The sequence below is a fragment of the Hyperoodon ampullatus genome (assembly GCF_949752795.1).
Source record: "Hyperoodon ampullatus genome assembly, chromosome: 10".
In the NCBI taxonomy this organism is placed as follows: domain Eukaryota; kingdom Metazoa; phylum Chordata; class Mammalia; order Artiodactyla; family Ziphiidae; genus Hyperoodon; species Hyperoodon ampullatus.
The window spans coordinates 63,068,352-63,082,832 of NC_136923.1; the positions used below are offsets into that span (position 1 = coordinate 63,068,352).

Consider the following 14,481-nt stretch of genomic DNA (forward strand, 5'->3'; position numbering starts at 1 on the left):
CCTCGCCTTTATTTCTGAACGATAACCTGGCAGGGTAGAGTATTCTTAGTAGTAAGTTTTTTTCCTTCCAGTACTTTGAATATATTGTGCCAGTACTTTCTGACCTGTAAAGTTTCTGTTGTAAAAGGTGATAGTATTATGGAGATCCCCTTGTGTGTAACTATTTGCTTTTCTCTTGCTGCTTTTAAGATGCTCTCTTTAATTTTTGATATCTTAATTATAATGTGTCTTTGGATTCATCTTATTTGTGACTCTCTGTGCTTCCTGGACTTGGTGTCTCTTTCCTTTGCCAGATTAGGGAAATTTTCATCCATTATTTTTTTGAATATATTCTCTATCCATTTCTCTCTCTCTTCTCCTTCTGGAACCCCTATAATGAAAATGCTAGTATGCTTGATGTTGTCCCGGAAATCCCTTCAACTATCCTCATTTGTGTGTGTGTGTGTGTGTGTGTGTGTGTGTGTGTGTGTGTGTGTGTGTGTGTGACTTTTTTGCTCTTCTTATTGGGTGATTTCCACTACCTTGTCTTCCAGATCACTGATTCTTCTGCATCTTCTAATCTGCTGTTGATTCCCTCTAGTATATTTTTCACTTCAGTTATTGTATTCTTCTGTTCTGATTGGTTCTTTTTTATATTTTCTGTCTCTTTATTGAAGGTGTCACTGAGTTCAACCATTCTTCTCCAGAGTTCAATGAGCAGCTTTAAGACTATTACTTTGAACACTTTATCTGGTAAATTGCTTATCTCCATTTCATTTAGTTCTTTTTCTGAGGTTATGTCTTCTTCTTTCACATGGAAGGTATTCCTTCATCTCTTCATTTTGCCTAAACCTCTATGTCTGTTTCTATGCATTAGGTATAACAGCTACATCTCCTGGTCTTGAAAGAGTGGTCTTATGTACAAGATGTCCCATGGGGTCCCAGTGGTGCAGTCCCCTCTGTTCACCAGAGCCAGGTGCTCCTAGAGTATCCCCTATGTGGGCCACATGTGCCCTCTTGTTGTGATTGGGCTGTGATTGCTGCAGGCAACCTGGTGTGCAGGGCTGGCCCCCTGGAGTAGGAGCTGTTTTGGAGGGGAGCTGGGACAGTCTGCTGGGTATGATAGAGTGGGAGCTGCTTTAAAGGAGCTAGCCTGGGCAGGTCCTCTGGGGAATGCTGGGCTGGGACGCATGGTGTTAGCTAGGTTGATGGAGAATGACAGAAGTGGTGCCCATCCCCCCCAGGCCAGCTAGGTAGAAGGAGAGTAAAAAAGAATGATGCCTGTCAGTGCTTCTGTCCCCAGAGCAAGTTCGACCAGATCCCTGTCCTCCCAGCACCTGCCATAAAATTAGTCAGTGAATCTCCTTCTCCTATGACCCAGATACTTTTTAAGCTGCTGTGTCTGTGCTGGGATTTGGAGTGAGTGTAATCCCACTGGTTTTCAAAGCCAGACATTATGGGGATCATCTTCCCAGCTCAGGGCCTCAGGCTGGGAAGCCTGACATGGGGCTCACACCCCTCACTCCCCGGGGCCACCTGTCCAGCTGTGATACCCCTCCTGTTTGTGGGTCTTCACAATGGGGATGTGGGTTCTAATTAGACTGCTTCTCTGCCTCTCAATGTGTGGCCTTCTCTTTTTGTTCTTAGTTGTAGAAGGTCTGTCCAGCTAGTCCTCAGGTTGTTCTCAGAGATGCTTGTTCCATATGTAGTTGTGGTTTTGGTGTGTCCATGAGAGGAGGTGAGCTCAGGATGTTTCTAATTTTCCATCTTGATCCTGGAACCCCATAGTAGTATTTTTCTATAATCAAAGTCAGCCAAACATGAAGAGGCAAGGATAATGAATGAGGGGCAATGAAAACCTGTTGGGGCCTCCCAGTGAGAAGCCTTAGATTGCCAAAGTCATCTTGAATACAGTGTAAACTTTGGGGAATGAGGTAGACAAAGGCAAGGTGGAAAGACATGGTAAAAAAAAAAAAAAAAAAAAAAAGAAAGATATCCTCATAATGGAGGAGGACAAATTTTGAGACATGGAAAAGAATTGACTTCATCTATTTTGTGACTTTCAAAGTTCAGGGAGGAGCTGTGAAAAGTCATGAAAATTTGTTCATTTTAGTCCCAGCACTGAGCTAAGTGCTTGTGAGAGCTAATTCATATAATGTAACAACCCTAGAGCTAAGTTCTATTATTTTTTGCTCATGTATAAGATGGGAACACTGAGATTCCAATTTAAATAACTGGCCTGGAGTCAATCAGCACGAGATAATTGGCTAGCTGACTCCAGCATCTAAACTTTTAACTGCCTCTTCTATGCTCTTTATTAATAATGATTGTAATCTTTGTAGCTAATAAGAATGATACTTTCAACATATGGGTTTTGTATTCATTGCATCTTTAATAACGAACAAATCACTTCTTTTTTTTTTTTTCCCGGTACGCGGGCCTCTCACTGTTGTGACCTTCTCCCATTGCGGAGCACAGGCTCCGGACACGCAGGCTCAGCAGCCATGGCTCACGGGCCTAGCCGCTCCACGGCATGTGGGATCCTCCCAGACCAGGGCACGAACCCGTGTTCCCTGCATCGGCAGGCGGACTCTCAACCACTGCACCACCAGGGAAGCCCACAAATCACTTCTTGATATAATAGAAGAAAACATAATATGCTTCTAATATTTTGACAACTGTATAATATTAAATATCTCTACAACTCTGTAGGAAGGTTAAAATTTTTGATTTAAAAATACCATTAGTTGATTAGATTTGTTTTAAGCACATTGAAATTATTGCATTACTTAACAGCAGATTTGATCCAAGATGCTCTAATTTCAGGAGTAAAGTATTCCATTGCATGTGGAAAAGTATAAAGTGATATCCTGTCTTTTCTAAGTAATGCATCATAGACACATTTCCTTCATTATAAAGTGGTCTCTAGGAAATAGGGGCCAAACCCTTTATTCTAAATTATGCATTTCTACTTTTAATGGCTTTTTTGTTATACAACAATGGTTTAATGGTTACAGAGAAGCTTCTAGAACATTTTTTCATGCCAGCATTCTTTCACCACAACATTACACAGGATTTTCCATTTGACTTTCTGCTCTTCCTCAAACCCAAACTGAAATCACAGAAGTGGAGGAAATATGTCCCTTTATTCTCACCAGATGAAATTCTTGCTTCTGTCTTTACTTACACATGTTCACAGTTGCCTGAACCCAAAACCACACAGGCCGAAAATGAAATATAAAATAGTTTGCTTGGAAAAACATTTACCCTATGAAGTAATTGTTGCTAAATACTTTTGGATCAACAAACTGGTAACTTTCAAATGGTTTTGAATAATATTTCTACTCATGTAAAATTGGCAAAGTTTAGTCAATTTCAATGAATGTATTGGGAACCCAGGAAAATATTGTCTAGGAGAATTTTATTAACTAATATAGCTCTGAGTGATTTCAGTTCTTCTGGTGAACCTCCCTCTCAACACTTTTTTATTCCATGCATGCTCATGGCATTATATTAGTTTTGCCAAGAATTACTTTTATAAATCAGTTTTACATTTTGTTTTTTTAATATTATATAGTTTTATGTATTTTTTGCTTGGTATTTATAAAGTAAGTATTTAGTAGTTCTTGGTATAGTTGGACCTAGAAAACATTATGACTTTTTTTCATATCTATGACATGTATTCATGTTTTACTAACTTATGAACACAGGCAGTAGGAAAAGGAATCTATTTTTTTCCTAATCTGAGATCCCCCCAAGCACTCTAATTATTGGATATGTTGAAATAATATAAGATTTGTGGCTATGTCCTAATGCAGACCATGCTCAGAATTAGAATTATTCAGATAAAAGGTGTTAAATCAAATTCAGGGAGTGACCTGGGTGGGGGGGTGCTCTCAAGATCTCCTGGGAAGTGAGGCCAGGGCACTGCTTGGGCATAATTTTATTTTTCCCCAGAGTGAGAATATAGCCTTGCTGACAGTGGGATTGGCTGCAAAAAGAGGAGTAACTAATTCCTACTAATATAGATTGTGTAAGAGCATAGAAACTTGAATAGGGTTGAAAACTTAAGTAACAAAGAGTTCTGTACAGCACGAAATTCAGCTTCTCAGGTCTGAGAAGTATCTGGGCAATTGCAGGACCACTTTAGAGATTCTTGGGGCCAAGCAACACGGCACTGACACAGCTGCAGAACCATGTATGGCCACCTTGCATCTGATAAGATTCTACAGACAGATTTTATTTAAATTTTATTTAAATTCAGAACTTAATCATTATGGCGAGTTTGTATGAGTGTGTATTTGAATGGGAGTTGGTTCTGGGTGGTTTCATGCCAAGTCATGGTCTATTGAAACGGAAGCCTTTATTTTGAACAATATTGACTTTGATTGTGTTGAGAGTATGCATTTTCTGCCTTAGAAAGGACACAATTCGTTTCACTCTGTTTTCTTTATACTCGTAACTCAATTATTTACTATCGCTTTATGTTTAGAGTGCTGATAGGGTATACTGTGCTCATGTTTTATAATGTTACTTTAAATTTTTATATCGTTTTATGTTATTCTCTAGTTAGTATGTTTATAAAGCAACCAGTATGTTAGTCCCTTGTTGATGGGCGTTGCTCTCATACAACTTTTCTCTGCAAAGGAGGTAGTGCCATGGCGAACTGATTGAGCCAAATAGGATCAAACGGAATTCCAATTTATCATTTAAGTTTGGATCTTAAAACTAGAACTGTGTGCCATATCTTGCACCATAATTGTGGCTACCACATGGACCAGTATTGTATTAATAGTCAAGATTTGAAAATCAAAACAATGGCAGACTTTCCCTGTTGTTGAAAATACTTGATCTAGTTGCCCTGATTTACTGAGTACAACTGCTGTTCTTTGAAAGCCCTGAAGATGCAGAGGGCTTTCAAAGAAATACTGATGGTGCCCAATTTCCCTGTCCTTTGAATTCCCTTTTCTGCCAAAGTCAATACATATATCTATCTATCTATCTATATATAGATATATATATACATCTATATATATATATATATACATATATATACACAAATGTTATTCATTATTTCAATTGAAGTATCATCAAGAAAAGGAGCTAAGAAAAATGAATAAGAAATAAAAATTAATTAGTACCATCACTGTTTGTTTGGAGTGATAAATGATCATTTTGGAAAATGCAGTGAATGACAATAGAACTGCTTTCCCATTATTAAATGTGCTCACGTTATTCTCAAATTCAGACAATTAGCATTAATTTTCTCTGAATCTTGTTAGAGAACTCATACATTTGGGCTCAGCTATGTGAAAGAGTTCTCTATTTTTTTCTTTCTGTCTCTCTACAAACTGGTCTGGATATGCTCCACAATTTTATCAGCAAGGGAATCATTAGGAGAAAGATTGCCATATCTTATACAAGGAGTTAGGTTCCTTGATGTTTCAAGGCTCAATTTGGAGGAAATTATTTAGTTTCATTAGTTTTCAGTTATGGTTGTGAGACTATGAGGGCCTTTGGAACTGTTGTACTGAATCTGAACTCCTATGATTTGACAGTCTTTTTGCATTAATCATTATAAGTAACATAAGAAAGTGTTCAAATGAAATATTCTTCTTATTTTATCACTTATGTTGGTCTGAAAGAAAAGCCAAGATTAATATCTTCATAGCTTCCTTTTTTTAAAAGCCTGTATTTAAAACTTTAAATATCAGTAGATGTTCATATAATATTAAATCTCAAATTTTTTCTTTTCCAAAATTTGATTAATATAAGTAGTGGTTTCATGTAGTCAAGAGATATGTTTGATGATTTGCATTATTTACAAGGTAAAACTCCAATTATGGCCTATTCTTCTTTAATGATACAGTCTAAATTTTTTTTGATTAAAAATCTACTTTATTTCTTTCTAGGGAATCCCAGGATTTCCTGGAAACCAAGGATTAATGGGACAAAAAGTAAGTACTAATGAAAGTTGAAAGATTTGGGACTGGAATCTGATTATGAAAAGGGCAAAGTGGTGATGTCTCTTCACATAGAATACATTTTATCATATTCATGGCAACAGTTAATAGTTCAAACATGATATAATTTCAGAAGCTATTATTTTGACCTTACAATTAGTTTTTGTTGTTGTTTTATACAGATATAAATTTGGATTTACATACATGCTTTCTATTTTACTTAGTTATTTTCTATCTTGTGCTCTTAGACCATACTTTTGGGATAATTGTACTACTTCCTGAACTGTATTTTTAGAAATTCTTTTAGTACAACTACTTTGGTTATAAACTTTCAGTTTTTATTCAATTACCAATATGTTTTTGAGAGAGGATTTTGTAGAGTATACAGTTCAAGATTGATGATTATTTCCTCTTAATACACTGAAATTTTTCTACTGTCATCTCCTGGCTTCCATGGTTAACTATGAAAAATCTGCTCTTGTTCTAATCATCATTCTTTTGTAAGTGATCTATCCCTTCTTTGGGGATTCTTTTAAGGTATTTTATTTGTTTTTAGTGTTCTTAAAACTCACTGCAATGTATCTAGATATGGATTTCTCTTTATTCATCCAGGTGGGAATTTAGTTTGCTTCCTGGCTCTGTAGAATTATTTCCATTATCTCTGGAAGACATGAGCTGTTAATCTCCATGCTACTCCTCTTCATCTTCTGCTCTTCCCTCTTTCTGGAATTCTAGTTAGACATAATTTTATTCCTTCTAATTTTGTCCTCTACATCTCTAAATTGCTTACTTCCATATCCTTGATTCTTAAATTCTGGTTAATTTTTTGGGATATATTTTCCAGTCTATTTATTCTCCCTTTACAGTGTCTAATCTGCTGTTTAAGCCATCAATTGATCTTTTAAAAATCTAAACAATCATATTTTTCATTTCTAGAATTTCAAATTTTAATAACATCTTTTTATTCTTTTTTTATAGAAGTATAGTTGATTTACACCATTGTGTTAGTTTCAAGGGACAGCAAAGTGATTCAGTTATATATATATATATATATATATACACACATATATATATATATACATACATCCCTGTGTTATAACATCTTTTTATCCTTGATAGTCTAGTCTCTTGTTCTATCTTCAGTCCTAGTAGTCTTTCATGATTCCATTCTTTCATTTGTAAAGATTTCACATATAGTTCTAAATTCTCTTTCTAGCCATTCTGACAGCTGCGGTTCATTGTTATTCCTCTTGATTCTCAGTCTTGTGGTTTTCTACCTCTCCTGTCTTAATTGTTGATGCTGAGCTCATTGCTTCATCCTAGTTAGTGGGCTTCCTCTCAGCCTAACTGGGGCATGGAGAGCATCCTGCTGGTAGCCACGGGTACCATTTCAGTGTCCTTTGAGGGTCCTGAGCCATTGTAGGTACTAAAGATTCCTGCCCTCTGCCCATGGTTGGCCCAGTGTTCAGTTTCCTAAAAGCTGAGCATGTCCCCTCAGACACCTCCAGCCCTCTTGTTTCCTGCAGCTCAACTTCTAGCGAGGTTTCTGCACACTTCCAAATCCTCATAATCACAATCATAGCCGAGAGTATATTTTATTAAAGTGAGGCATCTTTGAAGACTTCTCCTGCTTCTCAAAGAGGATATTCTTTTCAGGGTTGTTGTTCTGGAATCAGAAAATCCCTTGGAGCATCAGGTCAGCCACAATCCCAAAATCTGAAGTCTAAATGCTATTAAACTGTGTCCTAATTTTTCTTAATCTGTACTTACTATCATAGCTCTTAAATTATGGTAAATAAGAAATATTTTCACTTGATTTTTTTCCCTCTGTTGTCTCACCTCACCAACTGGGTGTGAACTGCTAGGTCTTCCTTTGAAAGAATAACAGTGCCACTCCTGATTTCCTAATGAAAATATTTTCCTTAGTAATTCCACAGACCCTAGGCCTACGTCTTTAAGGTGTTAGATTCCTGAATTTTTACCTTGCATTGCTTCGTCTTACAGTAGAGGAAGGAAAGGCAGACACATTGGGTTGATTGATATTGAGTTTTCATTTCATAATGCTTTGGTAGGAAATTTCTAAAGATGAATTGATACTCTGCAATTTTAAACTTGATCTGTATTTGATTTTTAGGGAGAAATTGGGCCTCTAGGACCAGTAGGAAAAAAAGGATCTCCGGGGATACCTGTATGTTAATGTCATTATTATTACTGGGGTGTTTGAAATATTGTCACTATGTACCAGGGGTTCTTATTCTGAAATTCACAAAACTGGTGGGAGGATTCAGCAATGAGATTTTTGGGATCCACAAATTCCATGCATTTGTATGAAAAAGATTATATTCATTTTTCTAGAGGAGTCTAGATTTCTTCAGATTCTCAAAAAGTTGGCTACCCAAGTAAGGATTAAGAATGTTTACTGTAGATAAACCAGAAAACAAATATCCTAGCTAAAAAAAAATACTGAGTACGATGAGAAGATCTAAAACTCAATAAATATTCTTTGTTATTTTTTAGAAAATTTACAAATTTATTACACTAATGAAGGAGAATATATTCAGAACAGGTAGTATAGGAAGATCCTAAATTAGTGAACAAGTAATTTTGGAAGTTTTGGGAGTAAAGGGACATATGAGTATGATATTAGAAATTATGATAATCCTATGGTGTATAGGACTCCATAAAAAATTTCTAAAAGTAAATTGTTAGAAGCAAGGTGTATTTTAATCTATGAATCAAATTGCCCGTAATAGCTTATTTTTAAGTAAAAAAAACATGGACAGTTTTTGACCTTTCATTTAATTATGTAAGTTAAAAAAGCAGATATTTTACCCAGTGAAAAGATTTGATAAGATCTTGGTGAAAGATTTAAATGGAATATTCTTCCTCTACTTCCATCATCAAGACCAAATTATTTTTTCATTTAAATATTAAATGAAACTTGATTATTTACCAGTATTTAAGTTAGCCTCCAGAAAATGAAGACATTGACTAGAACTTCATTGAACTTCAAGAATATCTATATTTAATATTTCTAATATTTAAAACACTATGCTAAGACTAGTATATTTTACATCTTATAGTTGTAATAGACCCTGAATTGATAGCAAACCATAGTAGTGATGACATGCTGTTTTCAATGTGACTATACTGAGATTCTGTTTTCTGATAATACCAATTGAATATTTTTTTGCTCATCACATTTCCTTTGCTGTGATTAAGAGAAAGCAAATGTTTTTTATATATGTAATACTATTTAAATGGAATCTAAATTAAATTAGTTCCTTGTTGCTAGAGTAGTTATCAGTGTCTTATTTTGAATTATATGGTTACTAAAAATATGGCCATTTGTAACTTGAATAGACATTCTTACATTCAGAGAAATTATAGATTTTAATTCTTTAAAATCATTATTCAAGAAAATAGAAAACATAAGTAAAATTGACCAAAATAACATCTATGAAGAAATCTAATTCTTGGCCATCATGAGAAAGGAAGAAAGTAGAGTGTAGAAAAAAAAAACTTTTCTTTACATTTGTCTCTTACTAGCTCTCCAGTCATTTTTGCTATTTGTAGGTGATTTAAGCAACCAATTTACAAGGGCTTTGCCAGCCTTCATGTTATCTTGCATAGTTTGATTCTTTATTATCCTTTATTTGGATGTCTGTAGGGATGTTTCCCATATCTTGCATTATATTTTAGTGGATTGATTATTATGATAATGTATAACTTGAAAACTGATTGAATATTTTAAAAATATTATTCTCTAAATTGCTCTTGCAATTTCCACTTAAAATGTAGGGTTTGATGGGAAGCGACGGCTCACCAGGTCAGCCTGGAACCCCAGGATCTAAGGTAAAGAAAACTGACTTAACAAGATTGAGGGCTTTGTGCAAAATGACCATTTAGGTGCTTCAGTCAAAGTTTTAACTACATTGATTTTATTTTGAATGTGGTTTGAATTCTATGAACAAGCACTTGTAGGAATGAAGTCTTAGGCAAAAACTAAGCATATAAAACATGCTAACGTAAAGCAGGTCTGGTTTAAGCTGGAAAAGGTCCAAGATCCTGCATGACTCAGCCCTCTTCCCTGACTGGCAGCTCAGGGGACTGAGGAATACCCAGAGCTCTATGGGGCTCTATGGGGCTCTGTACCCAGCCCACCATCTAGAGTATCTGTAGTGACCACTGAGGGTAACTGTACTAACTTCCAAGTCATCTTCTTGGTTTTTTATTTAGTGGAATTTTTATTTGTAAAATGCCTTGTAGTGAGTTTTATCCTCCCTCGGGACTGTGGATAAGATGGCACATTATCTTAACTTTCACATTTAAAAAGTAAGGCACGCTTGACAATATATTTAGGTGTCAGGTGAGGTTATTCTTAAGGTAGAACTGGAAATCTGAGTACCATGATTCGACCATTTTCTAGGTGTACAGAGTCATGTGTAAGAGAATTTCTTTTTATTAGAGGATCAGATTTTTATTAGAGGATCAGACCGGGTACCTTCTGGCTCAACTCAAGAAACTATTCTCGACTACTTAATAAGTAGATTCTAGGATAGCCTTCTAAAAGGAAGTGATGGAATTGCTGTTTTGGAAGCATTCAACCTTTAACTAGACCAGGGAAATAGATCCTGGTATACAAAATGAGTAGATGGCCTAATCTACTCTACTTTTAATTCTAAAGTACCTAGAGAAAGATATAGGATAAAATGTCATTGGGAGTCCAGTGATTAGGGAAAAGTAGCTGCCCTCTCACCAGAGGTGGACCCTGTGGGTGCTTGGGACACTGTGAGTCCTAGCAGTAGTAAGTGTGCACTTGTCAAGTGGAGGTTCTCCATCATGTTGCAAGGTCATGTTGTAAGAAAAAATAGAGTAGTTTTATAATCCTTAAATAACTGGGATACAATGGAGTAGTTGTATATTCCTTAAATAACTGGGGTACAATGGACTCTCCCATGATGTTCTGGATCCTCTAATTCTTAAGAACTCAGCCTAAGATTTTGTCAGCATTTTTAATTAGCCACTTAGCATCGTTGGCTCACACTGAGCTGGAGGTCAACTAAACCTGCTATATTTTCCATAAAAGACATTAGAACAATGTATTTGTGGCATCCACCACTTGGGTAGGTCTGCTGCTGTGGCTAGGGAGTCAAATGGCTGATCCTAACATCACAGTTTGTTTTTACATAAATTACTATAAAGTTTGATTTCCCTCATCTTGTCCTTCTACGATTATTTTGTTAAAAATAGATTCAAGATGTTAAAATTATACCTCTTAAATGTAATCTTTTCAGTGAAACATTTCAACTTGTTTTCATGCAGTATATTACCTCAGGTCTTAGAAAGTTTTTCTGCCAAGGGCCAGATAGAACGTGTTTTAGTCTTTGAGGGCCATATAATTTCTGTTGCAGCCACTCAACTCTGCTATTGAAATGTAAAAGCAGCCACGGTGTGGATGTGCCCGTGTTTTGTACAAGTTTATTTACAGAAGGAGGCATTGGGCTGACTTAGCCCACAGGCCATAGTTTACTTGCCTCTATGTTACCTTATCCCTCTGGTTTTGTCAACTAATATATTTGTGAACTAATGCCTTCAATAACAATTGATATAAGTTCAAGAGTAAGACAAAAAAAGCTGTGTTAAGCAAGGCAGGGATGAGGCTGAAATTCTGTGGTAGATCTTTAGAAAACTTCCAATTTAGATTATAATATCTCTTTTAAAAATAGCCATTGAACCATTTATAAGTCTATTTTACCCTATCATATTCCAGTTTTATAAAATATTATCTAAATGACATCAGGATATATTAACATAATCAAGTCATGTAGCTTTTGGCAAGTCCTGTCACCTCTGAGTTTCAGCTTAATCATTTGTAAAATTAGACAATTTAAGGAACCATTGTTCTATGGTATAATCATGCTGTTATGTGCTAAATGCTTTAATTAAGTCCAAATAGTATGCTCACGTGGTTCTCAACGTGAGTTGAGAATGAAAGTGGTTCCCTTTACTGCTCAGTGAGCCTGACCTGGCTCTGGGTGATCATCGCCCCCCACTTCTAGGTGTCACACCAACCTCAATATTGGGTTGTGATTTCAGGTGTCCAAGTATATTTGAAAGCCAGAACCACTACTGACAATCTCTCCTGATGATCCAGGAGGCAGGTTGTCTTTTATAACCAATCCTCTTTTCCTATCTTACATTCTTTGCTCTGACAACTTGGTCTTGCTTTCCAAATGTCTGTTAGCAAGGACTGCACTGGAATCCTGAAAAAGAACGCAAACTAAAAGTTTTCTGATTCATGCTTCTTCCAAAAGCCACTCAAAAGTGCATTTGAGGCTAATTTTCTTTTTTTCAGTTGCATACTGAAAATGAGTCATACAGAGAAAGCAAAACAGAGAAAGATGAAGATTTCCAGCCTAGAGGATGCTATTAAGATACATGGGTCTGGCTTGTGCAGCACAAAGACCAAGCTAATTAGTTCCAGTCCCTAAAGATTGGAATCTCTCTTTTTACTTGGAGCTGCCTGCATCAAACAGGCTGGTAGAAAGCTTTATAAATATGCGGACTCACTTCCCTGCTTAAGAGAGTTTTTCTTAATAAGTAGGCTTAACATATAGATTCTATATTTCAAACAGTTGGAAAGTTGTAAATGTAAAAGTTGTTTAAAAGGTATTCCCTTAAGTGTCTGTATCAGATATATGGTGACTAAATTCAAAAAATTTCAAATGGTTTTGATGCATTGACAGGGAAATAAAGGTGAACCTGGACTTCAAGGGCTGCCTGGGGCTTCTGGGCTCAAGGTAATTAATTTGTTTTGAAGCATTTGGAAATTTTTTCAAAGAAGTATGAGTTCCTCTCATTATTTGATGAGATTAACATTTGTATCCCTTAAGAAAAGGTAGATGAAATGAAGGATTACCTTTTATCATAAAATTAGGGTACCTGAAAGCCAGTGGTGAATGTGGGCCAATTTCATTTCTGTTTTTTGGATATGTTATCATAGTTTAGGTAATAAAGGCATGAAATATGCTTTAGTTTGGTTTTTCTAGAATTAGTAAAATTTGGATGCTAATATGAACATCTCTGGTCCAGAGAACATCACGCTCTTATGTGGCTGAATGAGTGTGTGTCTCCCCTGGTGGTGCCGTTTCTTTGTTTGCTGATTGACGGGACTTTATTTTCAGTCTGGGAGTCACACTTGCCTTTACCAGTTTCCTCCAAACCAAATAGTTGATGTTTATTTCAATCAGATTTTCAATTCTGTTCTAGCCTTTAAAAATCTAGAGTAATATTCAACAACTCACAGTGAGCAAAGAGAACAGAACTTAGTTTCCACAGAAGAGAGTTGTTTTTAGTTAATATGACAGAGTTTGGGACTAATGGTAAAGCAAACAAAGCAAAACCAAAACTCCATGAAGCATATTCAGGAGCATGTCCTATCTCTTACAATTTTAACCTAAATATTGTTGATACGTCATCATTATATACTTTCACATTGTAAGTTTTTTTTAAAAAAGGAAATAATCTCTATGACATGATAGGGAGTAGAAAAACTGAGTTAGGATAACTTATGGACTATTCCTTGTTCTGAAAACAGCTCAAGAATTTATGTCTAAGAAAATAATATTCCACATATATAAAGTAAAAATCATAAATTTGCATATCTAACTACAAGGGTGTTCACCCCAATATTGTTTATAAAAATAAAAACTGTGAAAGTGAATGTTTAACAATAGAAATTTTATTAAATATGGTAAATCAATATAGTTGAATACTATTCTGTAATTTAAAATTTTAAAAAACATAATGGCATATAAAGAACTCACAATATTAATATATTTTGAAGTAAATGATATAAAGTTATGCATACACAGCACATTTTAGTATCTAAGTTGTGTATGTGTTTGTGAGAGGTAGAGGGAAAAACATATAACCAAGTAAAAATAGTGGGTAATGAGATTTTCAATAATTTTATTACTTCTATTTACTTACCAGTTTTGTAACAATAAAATAAGTTTTTTAAAGGAGGATTATGAGAAAAAGCAATTTCAAGGAGGATGGGAAAGTATTAGTAAATACAAAGAGACATAACCTGTGTTTATTATTTTCACTGCTTTATTTTTTATTGTTGACATTATAAATATAATAAAAATACCAAATGTTTATAAAATTTTAAAATATGAAATGATCTCAGAATTTCTTAACTAGCAAAGATAGGAAAAGATATAAGAAGTTTTATTGGGACTTCAGTGAACTTTACTATTCTTTACTATTTCTATAGTAATAACTCTAACAAAATTTTTCACTATCAGTTTTAAATTTGAGACGTATATAGAGATAAAAACAGTGGGGTTTTTCACAAGCAGTAAGCCTGTGATCTTCATGTGAATTCTGTATTACTTAGGGAGAACCAGGAGCATTGGGTCCACCAGGAGAACCAGGATACCTGGGTTTACCTGGAATTCAAGGGAAAAAGGTATGATATTTAGGACATATAATTCAATGTTAATCAGCTATTACTATGTAAGTCTTCTTT

General features: G+C 35.3%; 1 protein-coding gene across 2 annotated transcripts in view; it reads left to right on the forward strand.

Annotated features, from left to right (window-relative positions):
* The window catches only part of COL21A1 (collagen type XXI alpha 1 chain), a gene marked incomplete at both ends in the record, with an annotated part of 126,279 nt that overhangs the window by 100,855 nt on the left and 10,943 nt on the right, over window positions 1-14,481 (forward strand). For both annotated transcript variants that reach the window (XM_079712152.1, XM_079712151.1), the window contains 5 exons: window positions 5,892-5,936; window positions 8,077-8,130; window positions 9,744-9,797; window positions 12,692-12,745; window positions 14,350-14,421. In XM_079712152.1, coding sequence (XP_079568278.1) covers window positions 5,892-5,936; window positions 8,077-8,130; window positions 9,744-9,797; window positions 12,692-12,745; window positions 14,350-14,421 — 279 coding nt within the window. The remainder of the gene's footprint in view (window positions 1-5,891; window positions 5,937-8,076; window positions 8,131-9,743; window positions 9,798-12,691; window positions 12,746-14,349; window positions 14,422-14,481) is intronic.